The sequence below is a fragment of the Medicago sativa genome, chromosome 1 (genome assembly GCF_051527215.1).
Source record: "Medicago sativa cultivar Bolivia chromosome 1, Bolivia_mono, whole genome shotgun sequence".
Taxonomy (NCBI): domain Eukaryota; kingdom Viridiplantae; phylum Streptophyta; class Magnoliopsida; order Fabales; family Fabaceae; genus Medicago; species Medicago sativa.
Genome location: NC_140749.1, coordinates 90,099,057 through 90,122,764, shown reverse-complemented (window position 1 = coordinate 90,122,764; position 23,708 = coordinate 90,099,057). Strand labels below are relative to the sequence as shown.

The 23,708-nt window shown below is 31.8% G+C and overlaps 2 protein-coding genes and 1 long non-coding RNA gene across 16 annotated transcripts; 2 read left to right on the top strand and 1 right to left on the bottom strand.

The window, feature by feature from the left end:
* Nucleotides 1–610: 610 nt before the first annotated feature.
* On the bottom strand, nt 611–4,988 carry LOC146958979 (protein DETOXIFICATION 14-like). 3 transcript variants are annotated; one of them, XM_085740479.1, is made up of 7 exons: nt 4,714–4,988; nt 2,913–3,457; nt 2,459–2,545; nt 2,254–2,310; nt 1,937–2,175; nt 1,615–1,820; nt 611–1,000 (listed from the first exon to the last, which is right to left on the bottom strand). In XM_085740479.1, exons 1-7 carry the CDS (start codon nt 4,951–4,953, stop codon nt 947–949), a joined length of 1,428 nt encoding a protein of 475 aa, XP_085596605.1. In that variant the 5' UTR covers nt 4,954–4,988; the 3' UTR covers nt 611–946. The 3 variants fall into 3 exon arrangements, with proteins under 3 accessions (XP_085596605.1, XP_085596606.1, XP_085596607.1); XM_085740480.1 differs by having other exon boundaries at nt 1,937–2,169; XM_085740481.1 differs by lacking the exon at nt 2,254–2,310.
* LOC146958978 (uncharacterized) lies at nt 4,917–5,467 on the top strand. 2 transcript variants are annotated; one of them, XR_015024776.1, is made up of 2 exons: nt 4,917–5,049; nt 5,282–5,467. It is a non-coding gene; the product is annotated as an uncharacterized LOC146958978 (long non-coding RNA). The 2 variants fall into 2 exon arrangements; XR_015024775.1 differs by having other exon boundaries at nt 4,920–5,052.
* A 10,356-nt stretch (nt 5,468–15,823) lies between these two features.
* On the top strand, nt 15,824–22,279 carry LOC146958977 (glucose-6-phosphate 1-dehydrogenase 2, chloroplastic-like). 11 transcript variants are annotated; one of them, XR_015024763.1, is made up of 15 exons: nt 15,824–16,107; nt 16,205–16,282; nt 16,395–16,828; nt 17,543–17,625; nt 18,151–18,263; nt 18,443–18,615; nt 19,018–19,247; nt 20,074–20,206; nt 20,289–20,360; nt 20,575–20,665; nt 20,750–20,880; nt 21,031–21,332; nt 21,434–21,495; nt 21,614–21,720; nt 22,010–22,279. XR_015024763.1 is itself a non-coding variant. In XM_085740484.1 (5 exons), the coding sequence occupies exons 2-4, from the start codon at nt 19,036–19,038 to the stop codon at nt 20,325–20,327; spliced, it is 384 nt and encodes a 127-aa protein (XP_085596610.1). In that variant the 5' UTR covers nt 18,461–18,615; nt 19,018–19,035; the 3' UTR covers nt 20,328–20,360; nt 20,492–20,626. The 11 variants fall into 11 exon arrangements, 1 of the variants encoding a protein (XP_085596610.1); XR_015024769.1 differs by lacking the exons at nt 15,824–16,107; nt 16,205–16,282; nt 16,395–16,828; nt 17,543–17,625; nt 18,151–18,263 and having other exon boundaries at nt 18,461–18,615; nt 20,750–20,846; nt 21,031–21,103; XR_015024768.1 differs by lacking the exons at nt 15,824–16,107; nt 16,205–16,282; nt 16,395–16,828; nt 17,543–17,625; nt 18,151–18,263 and having other exon boundaries at nt 18,461–18,615; nt 20,750–20,846; nt 21,031–21,117.
* Nucleotides 22,280–23,708: the final 1,429 nt, after the last annotated feature.

Genomic DNA, 23,708 nt, shown 5'->3' with positions numbered 1-23,708 from the left:
GAAAATTTTGTGACAAAGTTACAGGCAAAGCTAGAAAACCAACATCTTCTACCTCTTGAACAAACACACCCCATGATATGCCTGAATCATCCTCTCCCTCTGTCTTTCTTCAACAAACCTTTTTCCATATCTTCTAGCTCTATGGTTTAAACAATTGCTGAAAATGAAAACTGATAGAAAAGCACAGGTTTGATATGGTTTTGCCATTAGTTGTGAGTAAATATTTGAATATGTAGCTCTTGAGATTATTAAAAATCAAATAAACAATAATCACATGTTAATTGTGATGCACCAACTTATATTATCAGGCGACAATTCTATTACTAATTATAAAACTAAGTATTTTTTACCACCTGACATGTAAATAGATGCTATTCCCACCTTTCTTTAATTTATTAAATTTAAATTTTAAATCTCCAAATTTTCGCATGAGTTTGTTTTTCACTTTATGTGCCCATCTATCTCTCTCTCCCCTCAATAGAGATTATAATTGTATTCATCGTCCAACAAAGAAAATCACTGTAGAGGAAAAAGGTAAACCAAAAAGTTACAAATTCAATAAAAAATCCAAAAAATTGATCCAATAAAAAATTAGTATCAACAAAACAAAAACAGAAAAACAAACATTTTTCATTCTCACTTGGCTCATGTTCATCTCCGATTTAATGGAAGAGATGAAATAATTCAATTTCTTTTACATCATCATGATATGATAAAGGTTACACTAACACTGCAGAGCCTTGACCAAAATTGAACTGAGAAGAAAAAAAATATCATCTATTTTATAACTATTTCTCCGCGTGAAAACTTTTTCCTCCTTATTCTTTATAGTATCTGAAATTTGATATTTCTCTCTAATCACATCAAGCTATAAGCTTTACAGATGTTAACTAAACAAGCTGCAGCTTTGAGAAACCTACTCCATTTGCTCAAATTGATCTATCTTCTACTGCAAAACTTCCTGTCTTCCTTGAAATATCCTTTCCCGTGCTTTGATTGCCTGCAATCAGACATTCAAGAAATTACTATATTTCAATAAACAGTACATGTTCAAAACTGTTACAGAATCTTAATAAGATAGCATGGCCTAAGATGCTAGTTCTGTTTGAGCTTGAACATAATTATCTTCTCAAGTTTAACATATTAATGTGAAAATATTTAGCCTGACAGGATTTCTTGATCTTAGATGCTTTTGAACTGTGCCTATTAGATTTTCATACTATTAGCTTGACAGGATTTCTTCATCTGAAATGATTCTGAAGCTGAGTACTTTTTACAGACTTTATCTCTTTTTAACGTGGAACTTGTGTTTTTAGAGTAAGCGGTCAGTTTGGTCGCTAAATGTATGAGGTGTTGTCCCACAGCGCCTGAATGTATTGAAATTACAAAAACACCCTCAAGTGTGTCTTTTATTTGTAATTTTATTACTCGAGAACCAAACTGACTAACGAAAGTCGCGTTTAGGTATGTTTTTTATAATTTTGATACATTCATACACTATTGTGACAGTGCCTCACACAACTAAGGATCAAATTGACTGTTTACTCTGTTTTTAATACTAGTGCCAAATGTGGAGTGAGGCAGAGCCACAAAGACTTAGGAGCGAAGGCAAACCTGTTTTTCCCAGTTTGTAAAACCTGTTATAAGGGCTAGCAAAAGTGCTTGACAGAAGGCACCCACAAGTATCCCAATCCACAGTCCTTTTCCTCTTAACTCAAACCAGAAACCCAATATAACAGCAATTGGAATTCCAAAAACATAGTAGGCTCCAAGGTTCACATATGCTCCCAACTTCTGCCAACCAGATCCTCTAGCAATACCTGTATATAAATATAATGGACTAGTGTTACATTCCATAGCATAATTCATTCATGCAGCAGGGACTTAATGAAAAAATGAAGTATCATGCTTTGAATAGCAAAGAAAAAAAGCCAACCTGAAAGGGTGCCATGTAAACTATCTACTATAACATTTAGACTTATCAGAGGAACCATATATGTGACATAGTCCACCACATCCTGCTCATTGCTAAATACATAACCTAACACCTTCCGGGAGGCGAAAATGGTGGAACTCACTAAAATAGCCTCAGAAACTGCAACAGTCATAGAAGCAAAGACAGACAATCGCGCTGCTTGTGGACATCCACCTCCTAATGCATTTGAAACTCTGGTGCTGAAAATAAAAACCAATCAGAGCATCACATTTTACTGTACACAAAAATGTATATGCACAACTAATGTGAATCAAAACCTTGCTGCTGAGCCAGTTGCTTCTGGTATTGTATAGATTGTTGAGATGATTGATAAACTGATAAAAAAACAGAAACAATTTACACAATTAATTAGCACCAATTATATGAATGAAAAACAATTTTGACTTATAGTAACAATTTCAACACAAATTTTAAGACACAAAGGAATTCATATAAGAAAGACTAAGAAAAGTGGCATTATACCATATGGATAAGACTGAAGTTTCAAGCTGTGGGTTTGGAAGAAGACCAGAAAGAAGGATTAGGAGTTCAAATGACCACCACTCAAGGCTGAAAATGATAAAATATGTAAGAAACAAATCATGGCTGAAAATCAACCGGGAAAGAAACACAAAACTAAAATATCCTTTCTCCGTCTCATATTGTTTCATTTGGAATCTGCACACTTAAGAAACTGATTACTTATTGCAAATTTCAATGCAAAAAACGTGTCAAGACTAAAATATCCTCATACCTCATTTATTATTTGTCCACCATATACTTGCAACTACTTGATAAATGAGGGTAACATCGGAAAAAGGTAGTCAATGTTATATTCATATTATAAAATGACAAATAATTTGAGTCATAAATATTCTAAATGAGACACATAATACGTGAAGGAGGAAGTAAGATGTAAAAGGAGGGAGTGAACTACCAAATCATTCCTGCTGATGGAATAGCGTATCGAAAGAACTCTCCTATTCCAAGGAATGGCTCCATTGAAATCGGAACCCGAGTTTCTTCACAATCAGTGGAGAATTTCATATATAATCCAAGTATAATCACGTTCAACCAGTATGAAGTACCGATAGAAAGTGCAGCTCCTAAGCAACCTAATCCAGATTTAAAAACTAACAGCCAACAAAAAGCTACATGGAAGCACAGGGTAACAGAGGAACTTATAACAAGAGGAATTATCAAACTTTGCATCAGAAAGTATCTGACCAGTGCCTGAAGCGTTGCATAGGCAAACAGAGCAGGAATCATGCACATGGCAAATTTTCCAGCTTCTTGTGAAATCAGAGGGTCTTGACCGAGTAAAATCAATAGCCTTCCCAAGAAGATCCATAATAGAGATAGAGGAAGACAAGCTATAATAAGAGAAAAGACAGCAGTGTAAATTTGAACACCAAATTTTTTATATTGCTTTGCACCATAAGCTTGTCCGCATTGAGTTTCAAGTGCACATGACATTCCAAACTATTTGATATGCACAAAGTATAAAATAAAATGCAATCAATTTCATATTAATTGGATTCAAATAATAAGTAACATTGATTTTGGTCTCTAAATCTGTGAGGCAATGTCATTGTAGTCCTTCAATGAATCAGAACTTCAAAAACATTCCTGAATGTGTCTTCTATTAGTAATTTTACAGACCAACAAAAAAAAACATTCAATATCAAACTAACTAATCGAAAACACATTTGAGAACCTAATAAGTAATAACTACCAAACGGCACTCTTACTTTATGAATTTTTTTTAGGATGAAGAGATGGTGCGCCAGTACAAGATAGAGAAGACCTTGGAGTTCAAAGAACACTCACAGAGGGATTTACGTTTACCTCCCTCAAACTATTGAATGGCACATTCAAGAATATTTTTGTTATTTTGATTCATTCAGAGGCTATAGTGCTACTCTGTGTATTTGACATAAGCAAGGATCTAAATGACTGTTTAGTGTACACATGACATTCCAAACTGTTTGATATGTACAAAATATAAAATAAAATGCAATTAATTTCGTATAGGTTGGATGCAAATAATGAGTAAACAATTATTTTGGTCCCTAAAACTGTGAGGCAATGTCATTATAGTCCTTCAATGTATCAAAACTTCAAAAACATTCATGAATGTTTCTTCTATTAGTAATTTTATGGACCAACAAACAAATTACACATTCAATATCAAACTTGTTGGGGAGTCCGGGGGAGTGCCTAGAGCAACAACGAGCAAATGCTCTAGGACCACCCAAAGTCTTAAGGCATTAGGTATATAGGTCACCTATCTTATATCTAACCTTTTGCCCATTCATAGGCCCTCAAACTTGAACTCAACAATCTCTCGCTCAACTATGAGTTCCCACCTCCTGTACTTGATCCAAACACCCTATCCCCTCCCACTCCCCTACATGCCAACGCTTCAGGGCAACGAGATAGACGCCACATCCCCACCCAAAACTTATATTAGGTATGTGAGTCATCTCTCTTATATATCAAACACTATTTTACTCATTCATAGGCGATGTGGGAGTAACCACCCACACTTGAACCCAACAAAACTAACTAATCGAAAACACATTTGAGAACTATACTGACTAGCAAAAGACACATTCAGGAATATTTTTTTTAATTTTGATACGCAATAATGACACTCCCTGACATAAGCAAGAACCCATATGACTCTTCAGTGTGCAAATAATACAACAGTTGCTCTTAAAATCAAGAAGACTTACAAGAAGACTGAAGCCAGAGACACCACAGAGAGAGATAGCAATAGCTGTGCTAGAAAGAGCAAGTTTACCCAAACGACCAACCATCATCATTGAAATAATTTGTAGAAAATATTGTGACAAAGTGACAGCGATCATAGGCAGAGCTAGAAAACAAACATCTTTCACCTCTTGAACAAATACACCCCATGTTATGCTTCTTGAACCACCTTCTCTGTCTTTCTCTAACAAACCCTTTTCCATATTTTCAACCTCTATGGTGGTCTTGAAATTTGGAACTGATAAAAATAGACACAGTTTCGGGGTTTTGATGTGGTTTTTGTCTTTTTGTTGTTTTGGGTAGTACTCCCTCCGGCCCAATTTATCTGAGCCCTTGGTTCATTTCACGCAGATTAAGAAAAATGTATAAATAAAGGGGAAAGTGGAATATATTGTATTGGGAATGATAAAAGTAGTATTATTTAGTGTTATATTGTATTGGGAATGATGAAAGTTGTATTGAAAATTGAAATGACTCAGTTATTTTGGAACACTTTTTTTTAGAAAATGGGTCAGATATTCCGGGACGGAGGGAGTATTTGATTTGAATACGTAGAACTTACTTAGATTCTCCTTATTATTATTTTTTCCTAAATAAAAAATGTTTTTAATTCGGAGAGACAGTTTTTAATGTTGACATGTGATGATTCACTAATTCGGAGAGACAGTTTTTAATGTAACTAGTAACATACCCGTGCTGACGCACGGGTACAGTAAACGTTTGCTATTTGTAAAAGATCATTAATTTGTATAAGAGTTTTGATGTAAATCAATTGGTTATTTATGTGAATAATTTATATGTTTTGTCCAATTATTTGTGTATTAGATGTTGATGTTATAATAAACTAAATCGCATTGTTTATATAATTTATACTTCTTGAAGTAAGTAGAAAACACTTAATTTCCATTATAATGTAGAAAATACAATTGATAGGTAATGTCAATGCATCGTACAATCTTAGGAATAGATAGTCATAAATAGACTATTATAAAATAACCCACATAGTCCTATTTTACATGAAACACATGACAAATATAATAATTATTGATCGAAAATTTAAATCTGACAGTGCATCCTGGTCGGAATTCATTAGTTCGGGCAAATTTATTCCACTTAGGTCCAATTTGTGTAGTGAATTTGCAATCATTATTGACAATGATGTTCAAAGTTTGGTTTTCTCCATTGTCTCCACATAGAATTAGGTTGTCGCATATGTTGCGTTTTAGAAAATTTGCAAATTCACATGGTAATTTCTGCATAAGAAAAATCATATATTAGACGAAGTTAATATATTCTAAATAATTATCATAGGTATAACAAAAGTTATAAACGAAAAGTTGAAAATGTAGAAGTCTAGAATACTTAACCAGTTTGGTTTGTTCCAAGTGTTTCCCCCATAACAACTTCTCTCGTGTATCATAGTTAGTTTAATCAATGACAAGTTATCTCGTGCATTTGAGTTACATCTGAAATTTTACTCAATGCTCGCTTCTCCCATGCATTTGATTTATTTACAATATTTTAGACAACATCCATTTATCCCGTACATTTTAGTTGATGAAGATTCAATATAATTGTAGAATTGAACCAAGGTGATATTCTAAATAGTATACACGTTTTATCAGGAACAATTTTTTATAAATGACAATTTGTCCCGTGTATCAAAGTTAATTTAGTCAGTGATAATTTATCCTGTGCATATGAGTTACTTCTGATATTTTAGTCAATGCTCGCTTCTTTCATGCATTTTATTTGTTCACGATATCATAAGCAATGTCCATTTATCCCGTGCATTTTAGTTGATAAGGGTTTGATATAATTATAAAGTTAAAGTGATGTGATATTCTAAATAGTAGAAACCTATTAAAAAAATTGTTTTTAATAAATGACAACTTATCTCGTGTATCAAAGTTAATTTAGTCAATGTCAACTTATCTTGTACATTTGAGTTAATTCTGAAATTTTAGTCAATGTCCACTTCTCCCATCCATTTTATATATTAAAAAAAAATAGACAACGTCCATTTATCCTGAGCATTTTTGTTGATGAGAGTAGAATAAAAGTGATGTGATATTCTAAATAGTATAAATGTTTTCGCATGAACAATTTTTTTTGTAAATAACAACTTCTCACGTGTATCAAAGTTAATTTAGTTAGTGACAAATTATCCCGTGCATTTGAGTTCTTTTGAAATTTTTGTCAGTGCCCACTTCTCCCGTGCATTTTTTTATTTACGATATTTTAGATAATCTCACTTATCTCGTGTATTTTAGTTGACGACGATTCAATATCATTGTAGAATTGAACTGAGGTGATATTCTAGATAGCATAAACGTTTTATCAATAACATTTTTTTTTATAAATGGCAGCTTGTCCCAGGTATCAAAGTTAATTTAGTCGGTGTCAATTTATGTTGTACATTTTAGTTAATTATGAAATGTTAGTCATTGCCCACTTCTCCCATGCATCTTTATTATATATATTTGCCTAACTTCAAAATGAAAAGTACACGTGGCAGGATGTCTAGCTTGCTATCATTAATTGCTTAAAAATGGTCATTTGAAAATTTGCATTATAGAGCATAGTAACACGTTCTTATTACTTCAAAGAGCATTTTTTTTATGATTTAATTTGAACATCAATACAATTAAAATCATTTGATTCTTTTCCAATTTGAAAACTAAATATGGTCAAACATATTTAAACAGGCAAAACAGATCTCACTAACCATCTCTAGAATCTTTCCAGGTACACTAGCATATTCAAAAGACAATTATTTCATAACCCACTAATTTTGTATTGCATTCAAATTTTAACAAATTACAATTGCATTTCTTATGGTATATTTTTCTATATATACTAATTTCGTTTTAGCCATTTCTTCACTCATAACTTTTTTTTATTCATGTCATCATAGGAGGACATTGTGATTGGTTAGTCATACCAATTGGAGAGTCATGTCATTATCATTTTAGTTTCTAACACAAATTTACTAATAATATCAATTCCATTTTCTTTTGCATATTCAAATACAAAGTTACATTGTTTAGTCTCTGTATATAGAAGCAATGAACGCATTTGATGTTGTTTTTGTTGGAGGGATTAAAAATATTGTGGTTGTTGTGCCTTTAGCCCAAAGTTAAAATCTTTCAAGCTATTTTTTTGGTATTCATTTTGTTTGATCAATTATTTTAGATCCACATTTCCAACACATATTTCTATTTTTAAGATTCAATTTTTTAATTCTTTTTTTTTTGTTGTAGTTTTGGATCCATTTTTCGATCATCTGCAAGATTTATTGAATAATTGTATTATTTGGATCAACTTTCTTAATACATATTTTCATACCCAGTAATTTTGTTTAATACTTTTATAGGAAATTTTTTAGGTGAGTTGGCTCCCATGCTCACGATGATAATCATTAAGGTTCAAAAAACTTTTACAAAGTTCATTATAGTTCATCCATGTAAGAGATCTTAACGTCGGCATAGTTGAATCCACGTCTTGTGTGACATATGGATCGATCTCTTCGCCAACTTAATTAACATTTGTTGTGTATTTTTATTTCTATTTTCATTTATATTACCAAAGAATCCTTTTACGGTAATGTTATAAAAGGAATCTAATACTTAAATGTGATTTATACAATAAGGAATGGTTGTAAACCAATATTATTATTACTTATTGTGATTGATCCTTGCTTGACTCCTCATTTAATACGTTTCTATTACGCGTTTTCATTTTTTTTTATTATATTGCCTAAATTTCTTTAATTCATTATATTATATGAAAAACCCAGATTACTATGGGTTGTTAACACAAAAACTTCACTAATACACGTGGACTCATTCATATTATCACATATAATTTTTTTTATAAGTTTCAACACATATTAAAACGCATGCATGATACTACCTCCGTTCCTAAAAATAGGAGCCTTTTGTAAAAATTATGGAGATTAAGAAAGTTGGTTGTAGTATTAAATTTGTACTAGATTTTTGACCCGTGCTCCGCTCGGGTTTATTGTAAAGGGATGGACATACGAATAATAAAATGCAATATATAATAGGTAACAGTGAAAAAATAACACATGATAATCCATAGTGACAAAATAAAACACTTCATAAAATGTATGACATCTGAAAATATTATAAAAGAAAATTTGGTAATCCTATCAATAATTCAGGTATATATAACCAAGTTTACATGAAAATTTGGTAATCCTATCAATAATTCAGGTATATATAATTCATGTATCAAACGTGATCATTGATATGCTCATAGTTTCTAGAACAAACGTACAACATCAAATAAGTGTAGAAAATATTTTCTTCAAAAAAAAAAGGCAAGAGGATAGGAATGAAATTGGTGCGATGCATTTTTTTAAATGGAATTTGTTTGGTCAAATAATTGCAAACCTAATAAAGCAAATGAGCAGGAAAAAATTAGGTTAAATTGCTGCAGACGTAACGAAATTAATAAATAAGGATATAATTACTATTGTTTTTACAATTTTATCCTTAAGAGAGAGAACTAATTTATGTTTTCAACATAATATTTATCGTTATTGTCAAAAAAAACATAATATTTATCATTGATTGAAGAAAAAGATGCAAAATAAATAAGGGTATGTTGGTAAAGAAATAGCAAAATAAATAAGGGTATGTTGGTAAAGAAATAATTAATGTTCTTGGAAATACCAAAAGGGTCTTATAAAAAAGGACAAAATTTTTCTCAAAAGAGTCTTATAATTAGAGACGGAGGTAGTACATATTTAAATTTTTCATTTATTCCGATTGATTTATAGTGAAAATTAGTCAAAAAAGTTTAACTTACAATGTGCAAATTAGCCAAATCTTATTTTTAATTGCCAATAAATGCATTAGTTTTCCTAAAAAAAAGCATTACTTTTCAATTCATGTAAGCGATCAGGAAAAGTAACTATTTAACCATTAATAAGTGACTAATTAACCATTAATTTTAGCAGATTCCCTCACTTTTTCTATTTTACGATCCACAAACCATGCGCATTTGCTTGTGTGCTTTTTAATAAGTCGTAGGTAATTTTTTTGACAAGACCATAATCATTTATAATTACTGAATTCCTTTGATTATATCATTTTGTCGGTGATTTTTTTTTTTTTAAAGATTGTTGATGAGGTTATAAAGAACGAAATCGATAATCATAATTTTATGGATGTGTTAGAGATTTTTGGTTAATTAATTTATTAAAAAGTTAGACTCCATTAAATAATGTAACAATATATAAAAATTTCGAATAAAAACAAATTTTGTCAACTCAAAATATAACACATCAACATTTTCTATAGTTAAATTCCACCAAATACCAAAAATGATGGAATTTAAAATAATAGAGATTGATTAAAAAAAGGAAAGTTCTATGGTGAAGTCATGAAAATGACTTTTTCGACATATGACCAATCATTGAGCATTGTGTATTTAATTCATTCCAAATCAAATTATATGGTGTATTGCACATTTATGTGTCATTATATCTTTACTTATTGCATAATCTTAAATGAATCAAATTTAATTTGAAATCTACGACGGTGGAAGACGAACATTTGAGATCGGAAGATGGATACCAAGAACACTGTTATTTGAGATCGGAAGATGGATACCAAGAACACGGTTAAATGAATAGGAAGATGAATTGACGTCGAAATTTGAGGAAAATGAATTGAGGTCGAAAAATCACCAACACAGATCAGTACCTTAAATGAATACCAATAATACCGTTATTTGATGTCGGAAAATGAATATGGGTTAGTGATTTTTCGTTCGGCATATGAATTGGAAGGTATGAAGAACACGAACGAAAGCGAACACGAACGAAACTGAATAAGCAAAAGTTATACTATTGGCTAAAGTTATACTATTGGCTAAAATATTTACAAAAAAGTTAATTTCCTTACTGCACCATAGGTGCCCTTAAAAAAATGCTTGAAATGGAACGACATCTAAAAGCTAAAATATAATATAAAAATTAAATAAGTAACATCCAAAAACAAACAAAATAGTTTATTATAAGCTCCAGAGTCCTGATGAAGACTACAATAAGTTGGATAATCACAATGCGCAAAGAGAGACCACACAGGTTAGATGGACACCACATCATCATCAAAACCTTAACACATTACGTATATTGGTAATCTCACTTATATATATATATATATATATATATATATATATATATATATATATTAGGATCAACTCTTCCAGTTAATTTGGAACTTTAACTCACAATTGACACGTTAAAATATATGTCTTAAGTGTGAGACTCTCTGCGTTTGTGATCTATTGACATAGTCAAATAAGGTCGGATAGAGGCACAATATTGTAAAAAAGTTGGGTTGATAGTGCATGGTTTCATGAAGGAAGGTTTATGTTTCCATCCTTCATGAAAAGAGAGAACAAAAATTAGAAAAGAAGGAATATAAAAAAGGGTTAATAGGGCTTTAACCCCCTGTAATATAGGTCATTTCTGGTTTTACACCCTGTAAAAAAATTGATTTACCCCCCTGTAATTTTTTTTAAGTTACCCCCTTTATAGGTCATAAAAAAAATGAAAATTTCTGCAAAAAAAAAAAAGGTTTTTTTATGACCTATAAAGGGGTAAATAAAAAAATTACAGAGGGGTAAATTAAAATAATTTTTTTACGGATGTAAAACCAGAAATGACCTATATTACAGGGGGTAAAACCCTATAAAAACAGTTTGAACATGAGAAAGGTGATAAAGGAAAAAAAAGTAGTGTGTGTTTTTTTCATAACAACATTGAGAGTAGAGTGGGTAGTGGTAATTTGATAGGTTAATTGATGAAGTTGAAGATTTATGAGTAATTATTTCACAAAAAAATATAATATCATTTTAAAATTTCTAATAAACATGTACTCTCTCTCTCTCTCTCTCTCTCTCTCTCTCTCACACACACACACACACACATCTATATTTTTCATTGTTAGATCCCACTAAAGACTAAAAGTGGAAGTATTTGAAAAATAGAGGTTGGATAAAAAAATCATGAAAACAAACAAAATCCAAAAACTTATATTTAATATAAAATAATTATACAAATAACATTCGAAAACTAAAAAAATAACAATTCACTATAATGTTCAGAGTTATGAAGGAGCCTACATTGGGTTGGATCGCAACATTTGATTAAGAGAAACCCCATAACTTAGATTAACACCACATCGTCATCCAAAACCTTAAGACATTAGTTATATTGATCATCACACTTATATGTTCCTTACTATGTACTACTACATCCAATGTACAAGTTTAACTCACACAAAAACACAATATTATATCTCCCTTAATTATGAGACTCTATGTGTATGTGATTTGGTGAGTTAGCCAAATAAGGTAAGAGACACAACATGATCAAATGGTAAATTAGTAAATTAGGAAAAGAAAGAAGATGAAAAGAGAATTTGAACATGAGAGAAATGGTAAAGAAAAAAAATGGAGTGTGTGTTTTATCTATGAAGGTATATAGAATATAGCGAATTACTAATAATTTTATGGTTTTGTTGAAGCTGTTGGAGATTACTGGGTAATTATCCTACAAAAATATTAAACTCGTTAAAAATATGTCACATCAATTTAAAATGTCTAATAAACATGTATTGTGTCAACTCAAAAGAACATATCTATATTTTTCCTTTGTCAGATGTCACCAAAGATCAAAAGTGAAGGAATTTGAAATAATAGAGGTCGAATAAAAGCAACCGCATGAAAGCGAATGATATTCAAAAAATAACATGCAAGGTAAAAAATTAAACAAAAGACACAAAAAACTAACAAAACAAATCCTCATAATATTGAGACTTCATTGGAAGACACAATGGGTTGTATGATCACATTGGGCTACGATCAACCACCCAAGTGAAATTGATATTACATCTTTTGTTAAAGTCTTAAGACATTGGATATAAGGGGCCCTCACTTATATGTTGCTCCACATCCACACTTGCATATAATATAAATTTTTAATCATACTTGACAAATTAACAACTCTTCGTTAAGTGTCATAACCTATGTATGTGATCCACCATCAAGAACTGCTCGTCCACACTATTGAATTGGGACAAGATGCCATCATTGAGGCCTTTGGGTGTCAATAGTGGTGTGGATCAACACATTGGAGAAAAAACAACCACAAGAATGATACCACATCTTCTTCTAAAATTTGAAGGCTTAAAGATGAGTTTTTTCCCTCTTATTTGTTGTTCAACCTCTGCTATTTTATCCAACATTTAATTTGTTGAAACAAGCGTGGTTCATATAATTCCTCTAGGGTTTCGATGATAACAAAGTATTAAAGAACAATTGTAATACTAACATATCTTCAAGTGTACGGAATCAAAGAATGAATCTATCATTGAAGGATGAACATATGAAGAGCATCAGAAGGACCAAGAGAAGCCTAGAAGACTATGGTAGAAGATCTAAAGAAAGATCAACCATAAGTCAATGTCCTTAGAAAAAGGATACCTCATAGAAGCTCGAGAGTTACCTCAATAGATTATGTGAAGGTCATCAGACTCAGAAGCTGACGGCCAGACTTGGATGACCCTCAGATTTGATAAAATCCTGAGTGGCCTAGAATCCACGTAGGTTTTGTCTTCTTCTGTGAATTGTCCCTATCATAGTATCTGATAGAGCAATTCTTTTGTCTTCTTCTGTCTACGTGTACAAACGGACAAAGGACCTCAAGAACAAAAGGAATGCAATAGATAATTCTACTTTCAGCAAAGAAAATTCAGAGGACTATTTAACAGAATTATTCATATCAGGCAAAGGCCCAACATTCTTGATTGAAGCTTCTCAAAGACTCTATTTACACTGACACTCTTCTTCAACATCTCTCAAATGACTGCATATATAAGGAGCTGAAGATCTAATGAAGAATTAACAAGACTCTGCTATTTTACTGTGCAATTACTCTGTTAAATCAAATAACACAAAATACTTAGGATTTTTGTATTCAAGTTCATATCTTAGAAATCTTAAAGAGTTTGTTCATTTGTTCAGTTTGCATTACCATTGCTAAATCCAATGTAAGAACAAATTGATTTGTTTACTATTGTAAACATTTAGAAAGTCTCTTGCCTACATGCTTGAGCAAATAAGTCTCTTGGTGAAACCTTGAGCAACTAGGAAGTCTCTTGGAGTTGTCCTTGAGCAAAAAAAATCTTTAGGTAGTGTCCTAGAGCAAAAAAGTCTTTAGATAGTGTCCTAGAGCAAGGAATCCTTGAGCAGTTGTGCTTGAGCAAGGAAATCTCTTGGAAGGGTCCTTGAGCAATTTGTAATCCAGAGTGATTATAGTGAAATCTCTTGGAATTTCAAGGGGACTGGACTACTCCTGTGTTATGAGAAGAACCAGTATAAAAATGCTTTGTGTCTGCTCTCTCTCTCTCTCTCTCTCTCTCTCTCTCTCTCTCTCTCTCTCTCTCTATCTATCTATCTATCTATCTATCTATCTATCTATCTATCTATCTATCTATCTATCTATCTATCTATCTATCTATCTATCTATCTTTGTGTTCTGTATTTATACGCTGCATTCAGACTCTAAGTCAAAATTTGCATACCTCATATTCTAATCAGGTTTTTAACACCAAGAAAAAGAAACCAGAAAAAAACCAATACAATTCAAACCCCCTTCTTATGTTTTACCCACCTTCGTAATTTTAGCTAACACTTTATATATCATAATATTCTCTCTCTCTCTCTCTCTCTCTCTCTCTCTCTCTCTCTCTCTCAAGTACGACGAAGTTCTAGCCCGTGCTTGGCACGGGTGTCCATACTAGTTTTATATATTTATCAAATTTTAGACAATGTCTACGTATCTCGTGCATTTTAGTTGAGGAGGGTTCAATTTAATTGTAAAATTAAAGTGATGTGATATTCTAAATAGTATAAATGTTTTCGACAGAATAATTTTTTATAAATGACAATTTATCCCGTGTATCATAGTTAGTTTAGTCGGTGACAACTCATACCATGCATTTGAGTTACATTTAAAATTTTCGTGATCATTTCTCTCATGCATTTAAAATTGTATTAAAAAATAAAATACATCAATTAAATTGTGACAATTTCTTTTACAAATGGCTCACGACGGAGGAAGTGATGTTTAATTATTTCTTTTGATCAAGTAAAGTGATTTTTAATTTAATTATAAATATTATTTAGGTTTAATTAATTTGTAGGTCCCTAAACTATTTGAGAATTTTTAAATAGGTTACTGAACTAAAAAAATATTGTAATCAGGTCCTTAAACTATTTTCTTTTTTTAATAAAGTCCTTCTGTTAAACAAACATTAGTCAATGGTTAGTCAACATTGATATGAAATCTAATTAGGTCCCTAAATTTATTTTCAATTTGTACGTAGGTCCGTGAACTATTATATACATTTTATATATTTGGAATTATTTTAAATTGTTAGTATCATCAACAACTTATTCTAATAAATATATTTAAATAATTAATATACAATTGAAAATTAATTGAGTTTCTTAAAAATATTTTATTTTTTGATAGGAGTTCCTTAAAAAAATTGAGTAGTAATAATTTTTAAAGAGAAGATAATGGAATTACCCTGTGTACCATAAAAATTGAAGGGAACTTGTAACAAAAAATCTAGTGATCCAATAATTTTTTGATAATTAATATACAATATAAAATTAATTGAGTTCCTTCCAATATTTAGAGTTCCTTAAAAAAAATCGAGTAGAAATAATTTTTAAAGAGAAGATAATGGAATTCCCTGTGTACCATAAAAATTGAAGGGAACTTGTAACAAAAAATCTAGAGATCCAATAATTTTTTGATAATTAATATTCAATATGAAATTAATAATTTTTTTTTCATTGATACTAATAATAAAATATTGTTTTTTATTAGTATTAATCTACTAAACTAAATAAGAAAATCAATGTCTGTTTTTTTGACCATTTTGCCCTTATTAGGGGCATTTTGGTAAATTGGTAATTGGTGAGTGTTTATACTATATATAGGCTAAACCACAATTAAGATCATTTTTCCCCTCATTTTCTCTCTCATCTCTCACGGTTTCCTCCCTCTCTTCTCTCACGATTTCCACCTTCTTCCTCCCATCTCTCTCTCGGCCCTCTCATTCTCAACCCCAAAATTCTACAATCCTCACCCAAACCCCATGAAAATCATCATGCAAACTCATTTTTGAAACCCTCATGATGAATTAATCATCAATCAAGATTCAATCCTTTTCTCCTCTTCCAGTTCTGTCCAAACTGAACCCTAACCCCATCCTTCAATCTTTCAATTCATTCATTCATTCCAGGTAATTAGGTTTAATTAAATTCTCTTACCTTTTGATTTGTTTTACTGAAATTGATAATTTTAGGTTTGATGCTTTTGATTTTGGTTTTTATCTGTAGAAGTAAAGTGATAGGAGAAGTTGCTGGTGGGAAATCTCTATTCATGAAGGATGAGTTGTGATAGATAGATTGTTGAAGGTATCATCTTTGCATGTTTTTATTTATGTATTTTTGTTTTGTTTTGTTTTGGATTGTGGCTGGAAATTTTATTTATGTATTTTTGTTTTGTTTTGTTTTGGATTGTGAAAAGAAAGAAAAAAAAAGGGGAGAAACGGGAACGGGAGGAAGAAGAACGGGAACGGGAAAGGGCCGTCACAACTGCGGCGAAAAACAGCGGCGCCGGTGAGGAAGAGTAAGAGAGAGACGGTTGTCTCCAATCTAAAGTCATGCATGCATAATTCTCTCTGGTTTGAGTGCTGAATCTAATTCTAATCTTGCATGTGGGTTTGATTGAAAATTTGTGATGGATTTGTGAGAAGAATGTTAAGTTTGGGTAAGAGGGATCTGAGGTCGAGAGTGAGGCAGAGGGAGAAGAGTAGAAGAAATGGAATTAGGGTTCTGAGAAAGAAGAAGTAACTAAAGAAAAATTAGGGGTTTTCAAGACTGAGTAATTGGAGATGGAAGCTAGGAACTTAAGGAAACAAGAGCACCAGAGCTTGCTGCCATCACCATAAAGAATTAAAGGTGGGTTTCCCTTTCCCTCATCCCTCATGCATAATCTAAATCAACTAATTTAGGGGTTATGAGACATGAAATTGATTGATGAAAAGTAAATTGTTCATTATGCATGTTTGATTTTAAGAATTGAAGTTATTGCATTGATTTGTTTGTGTATTTTTACTAAATTGATTTTGTGTGAATGATAGCATGATTGAAAGGTTTATTAGCCACTGGAATAATTTGATTGAATGGGTTTTATGGTGAAGTGATTCTTATTGTATATGAAAAAGGAGATTATAAAAATGAGCTAGGTTTTTCTTAAAATTACTGCAGAAAATAGCTTCAGTGCAGGATTTTTAATAATTTATTGATTTTGAATTTTTAGACGGGACCAGTTGCATAAGTTGCAGTTATAAGCTGGCTGCATACAGTAAAATAATCAGAAATGTTTGATTTCATATGAATGATTCAATCATAGGTTTTATGGACTGCTGTGCTGGAATTGGTTTCTACAGATCAGTTTTAGTGTTAGATTTTTCTGAAATTGATTACTTTGAATTTGGATATGGGACCAAATGCATTGTCTTCGTGTGAGTATTGGTCACGTATAGAAAAATTTACAAAAATTTATAACTTCAATTTATATGTCTTTGTTGCTTTGAATGATAGATGATTAACTCATTTTTTTTTATGTTTCACATATATTGCTTCTACTAATTGAGTGAATTATATGTTCAGGTTCCTCCACAACTGCAAGCTTCTTTTATTGCAGCAGTTGATAAAGGAAACATAAGAAGCATGCCAACATAGTGAATAAAAAGGTTCTAAAATATTTATCTAAGATTTGATATGTTATGGATCATGTTATTTTATAATTATATGCATGTAATATCTAAATTTCGAATCAGTTTACCTTTAAGCGTATAAACAAATATGTATTTGCGAACAAAATTATCCGAAAAAAAGCAATCCACCCCGTTGACAGTTTACAACTCAACAGGGTTAACAATCTCGCATAAACATATATGTTGGTTGATAATCTTACATAAACATATATGTTTACGTGAATTGTTTTCATCTTTGAAAGAGTTGCTTTATGGTGTGACATTTAAAGTTATCTCATTATTATTTTCTTCCATTTCAAATATGTAAGTTATACCAAACTAAATATAAACATGGATCCGGATATTATCTTGGAAATTTTGATTGCAATGAGTTCTGCGTCTATGGCTCTTTAATTATTGCAATTACCATTCCTTCATGCTGCTCATTCTTCAATATTTCCTAATGATATGTTCCCTGTCACTTTTTTTTATTTTGACAAAATGTTTTCTGTTACTTGACAGGGATGTTGGCAGTAATATCGCATTGAAAATTCTGAAGCGTGTAGAAAAAGGTTGGGGTCAAGGAAGTATATCGAGTTTGCTGCCTCAAAAGAATGATTTTCTTGATTACTAAGGTAGCAGTTTATGTTGGTTTGAGGTTATGAGATGGTTATTGGTTTGTTTTGTTGTTTGATTGTGGTTTTGGATACACTTTGATCATGTCTATGCGAACTGCGTGCTGCAATTTAGAACTATATGATTTGTACTAAACTTTTATTTTATTAATATGTTTTATTTGGTATGATGATTAAAGGAAACTGATAAGGTTGGTGAAGCAATATGGTGAAAGAAAATGGGCTCAAATAGCTGAGAAGTTAGAAGGAAGGGTTGGCAAGCAGTGTAGAGAGCGATGGCATAATCATTTGCGTCCTCATCTGCTTTAACAAGATCATTCAAGCGGTATCTGACTGAGGATCAAATTTTCAGGTTTTCTAACTACACTTTGACTTTGTTTGGATATATTAAGCGCTTATACCATTCACACTTATCATATAAGTGCTTATATATAAGCTATTTCTATAACAAGATAAAAAAAAAAGTCAAATTGTTTTCATATAAACTATAATCTATTTTCATAAGCTATATTGGAGAGCTTATGAAAATAAGCTGAAAACAACTTACAAACATGTCATAAATTGTTTCCTTGAGCTCCTTCAAACAATCCTAGAAGTGTTTATGGCAGTGGATAAACTCAAACATCTCAAAATCATTTGGGTGGTTTAGTTCAACCACTTGAGCTACGCCTCAGCTCATGGTTATGGACCTTTAATTCATCTGTTTTAAATAATTGTGATTTTTCATGACTTTCAATTGCTTAATGGATGTCAGGTCAAGGTTCTTCGTTCTATGAGACCGATTAAACTCGAGGATGTAGTTTTAGGCCAATATAAGAACCACACCAGAGGAGGTGTTGCATATCCAGCCTACATTGATGACAAAACTGTACCAAAGGACAGCTTAACCCAGACATTTGCCGCGGCTGCCCACTTCATAGATAATGCAAGATGGGATGGGGTACCTTTTTTGATGAAGGCTGGGAAAGCATTACACACCAAGAGGTAAGTGAAAGGAATAAGTTTTGCACAATGTTGTCAATAGCAGATCGTGAAAATTTGCGGTTTGTTGAAATTCTGCTATGCTTACAGTGTTGTAGTGCTGATATAGCTGCTATTTTACAACCTTTTGTACTAAATAAAGTATCGCCAATATATAACATCAAAGTCAATAGTAGGTATATAACTTGCCAACATCAAACCAATGTCACAATACAGAATACAATCTCAATGACTACAAAATTTTGGACTGCAGAATTTCACCTCATTTGATATAAAATAAGAATTTGTTTACAACACACTATTGTGAATCTCATCATAAACTTAAAATAGAATGTACAATTGTTTTTGCAAACTAGCACTATAACTATACTATCTACAAGTATGTGTTTTATATGTTTTGCGCCTATATGATGCATAATAACAAGTATGCAAGAGAGATTTTTAAGTATTTGAGATGGAACACTGCCAATATTTTCCCATCTCTTTTAAGCTGAGATCAAGGGAATAATATCAGCTTATGTAATGCCAGAATAAGTGTTTCTTGGTTAATTTTTTTTTTTGCTAAATTAGACGGTCAATAAGATTGATCTAGAAGACAATATTATCTTGCATTTTTATGTCAAGATGTTAAGATAACTACAAGTTTGAAAAATAATTATTTAAACTGTACTGGGTAGATTTTAGTGATAAGTTGGATGATGGCCATGGCCATTAGCCCCTATTTTGAACAATGTGTTTTGGTCATGTGACTATTTGGTGTAAGGTTTTTCACTTGGATTTTAGTTCATAAACCTGGAAACTGCAATTAACATATCTTTTCTAATTTCAGGTTTACTGATAAACAAATTATGAGGCTTCAGGAGACACCTGATGAGATACCTGAGGGAGGAACGCCTCACACTGTTAGCTTACTATTGCATGACAAACTGGTGGATACTGGAAAGCCAGGTGACAGAGTTGAGGTGAGACTATACCATGACACTCTGATAAATAGATATTCTCATGTTTGTTCAATGGTCCCATGAGTGTTTTGTTGTACATCAGGTGACTGGTATATACAGGGCTATGAATGTCAAGGTTTGACCAACTCAGAGAACTGTTAAGTCATTGTTCAAAGTATGAGTTATCTTCTCAAACTCTTTTGCATTTAGAGCTTTGCCTTTGCATTTTTCATCTTGTCTAATTGACATTAGTTCTGTTCCGTTTGGCCCTTAAAAGTTGGCATGATTCATTTCATTGTTCTAAAGGAAAAATGTGTTGCTATCATGAAGGAATCCCTGTATGATAAATATATTGATGAGCATGGGGTTGTTGATTTTGGTTGAAGCAGGGGGATCAGTCAACAGAAAGAGGCAAAACGCTTTCTAAATGCTCTTAATAAGCAATCAGAGCTGGAACAGAAAGATTTCTTTTCAGTATCTGTATGTACTTTCTATTTTTCCCTGCATTTGTTGTCAATTGTTTTTGTTCTCGACAAAAGACGTATGTGTTGTTTAATTTTTCAGGAAATATACAGTCTGGCTGATACCTGATATGGATACTTTCATCGAAAATTTAAACAGCGTTGGTTATCTACTCAAAAAAGGACCAAAGACATATCAGGTGCGATGAGATTTTTACGCTCCACTCTATAGAGGTTTGTTTGATGATTTCCATCTTATTAATGTGCAACTCTTTCATACACCAAGAATCTATAATGCCTTACCTATCCCTTCCTAGCCACCTCTATAAGGGGAAGAAAGGTTTTAAAATTTTGGTGACAAGACAATCCTTTTGACACATGCAGGTATTATCCTCTTTGTACTCACGGAGCCAGTCGTCTAGGTCAAAGGGCTAAACTGAAGTTGAGTTATGTACATGTCAGTGATTAAATGTAATAGCTTTTCGTTAATTTATTGTGTTTAAGAATCCGAAAAAAGGGTGTACCTTATCTTATACCAAAGTTCCCTTTCCCGGAATACTTTAAGAATGTGCTTTGTCTTGTGATGATTGTCATCGAATATGCAATTTCAAGGGGACGAGAAAATTAATCTGATAATCTCGCATGTAATTATACGACAGTTTTGCTGTATTGTGAAATCTTTAAAGGTAGAAAGTCCTTTACCAATCAGATTTTTTTCATTCACAATAGTTAGAGTTTGAATCCTTAACCACTTATCTATTTGCTTTTATGCAAATGGTTGCTGCAGATTGGTTGAGATCTGACAGAAGGGAAGATGATCTTGGTGGCCGTCCTGGGAGCATTATGCAGGTTGACTTTGGTGTTTTGGTTCTTAATTTTGATTATATTTAGCCATCAAGTAATTACTTATATATATATTTTTATATTATGAAGAAAAATCAATTTGATGAATTTTGTTAACTTGCAGAAATATGCAGCACAGGGTGGGCCTGAGTTTTTCATTGTAAACATCTGTGGTGTTGTTCTCCCTTTGAATCCTTCTTTTCTTAAGATCATGACTCTGCCATATCTAAAGTAGGTTTCTTTTCTAATCAATGAAACTTAATCTTTATATAATGTGCATCTCATTACTTTCCTTTTTAGTAAATCATGGATTTAATCATGAAATTGCAAGTTGGCTAATCTGAGTCTTTGAAATTGGCATAATTTCGGAGACTAAATTAATCAAAGTTCTCAAGTGGCAACGGATTTTCAATTTCATAGCTATTATTATATTTGGAATACGTGATTTTCTCCATTCTAATCTTTTACTGTTAAATTATATTTACATAATCAAAACTGAAATTAATGTTGTGCCTGTCAGGGATATAACTATGGCATTTCCCAACTTTGTTTTGCACACCGAGGTGGAAGATTAGCAACAAACAATTGAAGATCAATGCACTTGAAGGATTAAAATTTGCAGCTATAGAATAGAATGTATTGTAATTGTATATAACGTGTTTAAAGCAAAATCAACCACTTCAATTTGCAGCTATAGAATAGAATGTATTGTAATTGTATATAACCTTAGGCAATTATAAGTTGCCTTTGCCTAATTAAAATCAATGGATTCACTTGATTGTATGCATGATATATATGTACCGAACCCAGTTAAGAAAAATTGATATGCCAATGAATGATCAAAGAAACTACATAAATAAATATAAAAAAAAAATTGTTTGGAAATTGTAGAGTGATTTTAAATCAACAGGCATAGATTTATTTGCATCAGCTTATAATTATTTTATTTATTGTGACATAAAATTTACTTCCTTCATGGCCGTGTCCCCCAGCTGTGATCATCGTGTTATAGATGGTAATTATTCTTAATCTGATGATGTTACTTATGCTATATAATTTATTGATCCATGACATATATTACTCTACTGTTTAGTCGAGCTAAATCCCTTTTGTAACTCAAATTTAACCTTATTTTTGTGATCATGGGTTGAATCACCATTTGTCCTTAATATTGTGATTGTCTGAGACTGACAATTTAGTCCCTCAAATATAGGAAATGACAATTTAATCCATTGAATTTAAAAACGTCAATTAATAGTCATTTTCTCAAATTTAACACCAAAATTTTAAATGTTCTATATTGTCCAACTCTCATGCATGCAAGAGAGAAGCTAATATGCAGGCATTTCATAAGTTTTGATGGATGTTTTTTAAAGTGATATTTTGTTGGAGAGACTAAATTGATTTAAGTTCTCCAATTTAAGAGCTAAATCATCCGATTCCCACAATTTTATTAACCAAAATGGTGATCCGCGCAGAGAAACATACTAACAATATGTTTATTATTTTGTTCAGTGGCGATTGGTGTCGAATGGTTGAAAGCATTCAAAGGCTGTATTGAGAATCCATAAACCATGTTGCTGTAAAAGTAAATAGAAGGCTCCGATGAAATACTCAATTCCTTTTTTCCAGTGATATTGTATGCGGGATGTAAGATTTGATCACCTGGTATTTACCCATTTGGTTGAAATTTGTAATTTTTTTTATAAATGAGGGTAGATAAGGCATTGAATTTTTAGTCCTGAAATCATCTTCTTAGAAGAGAATCTGCCCTTTATACAAGCAAACGAGGATCTAAGATTTTCTTTGTTAGATGGTGTGAATAATTGAAACACTAATTTTATTTTATTGGCATCTCACCTTGTGTTGATCGAGTATGCATTTCGGTCAAGTGACGAATGTGCGAACTTGAAATCATCAACTCAATTTATGTCTAAGGTTATATGATTGTTGAACAATTACTGAAGTTTTCTATTTATTCAAACCCTAATTATAGTTTGATAGTGTAACTATTTGATATATGAGTATGAGCAGTTAAAACATATGCGATTTGTCGAAACTCATTGCGTGCTTTTCTTTGCTCATATGAATAGTGTTTATTTCAGTGACTTACATCATAAGTTATTTAATGTTGTGCATGTTTGTTTGCTTTTTTCTTTTTCAAGCTGAGATCAAGGGAATAATATCAAGATTACCGAATAACTTTAGCTTTACTTTTA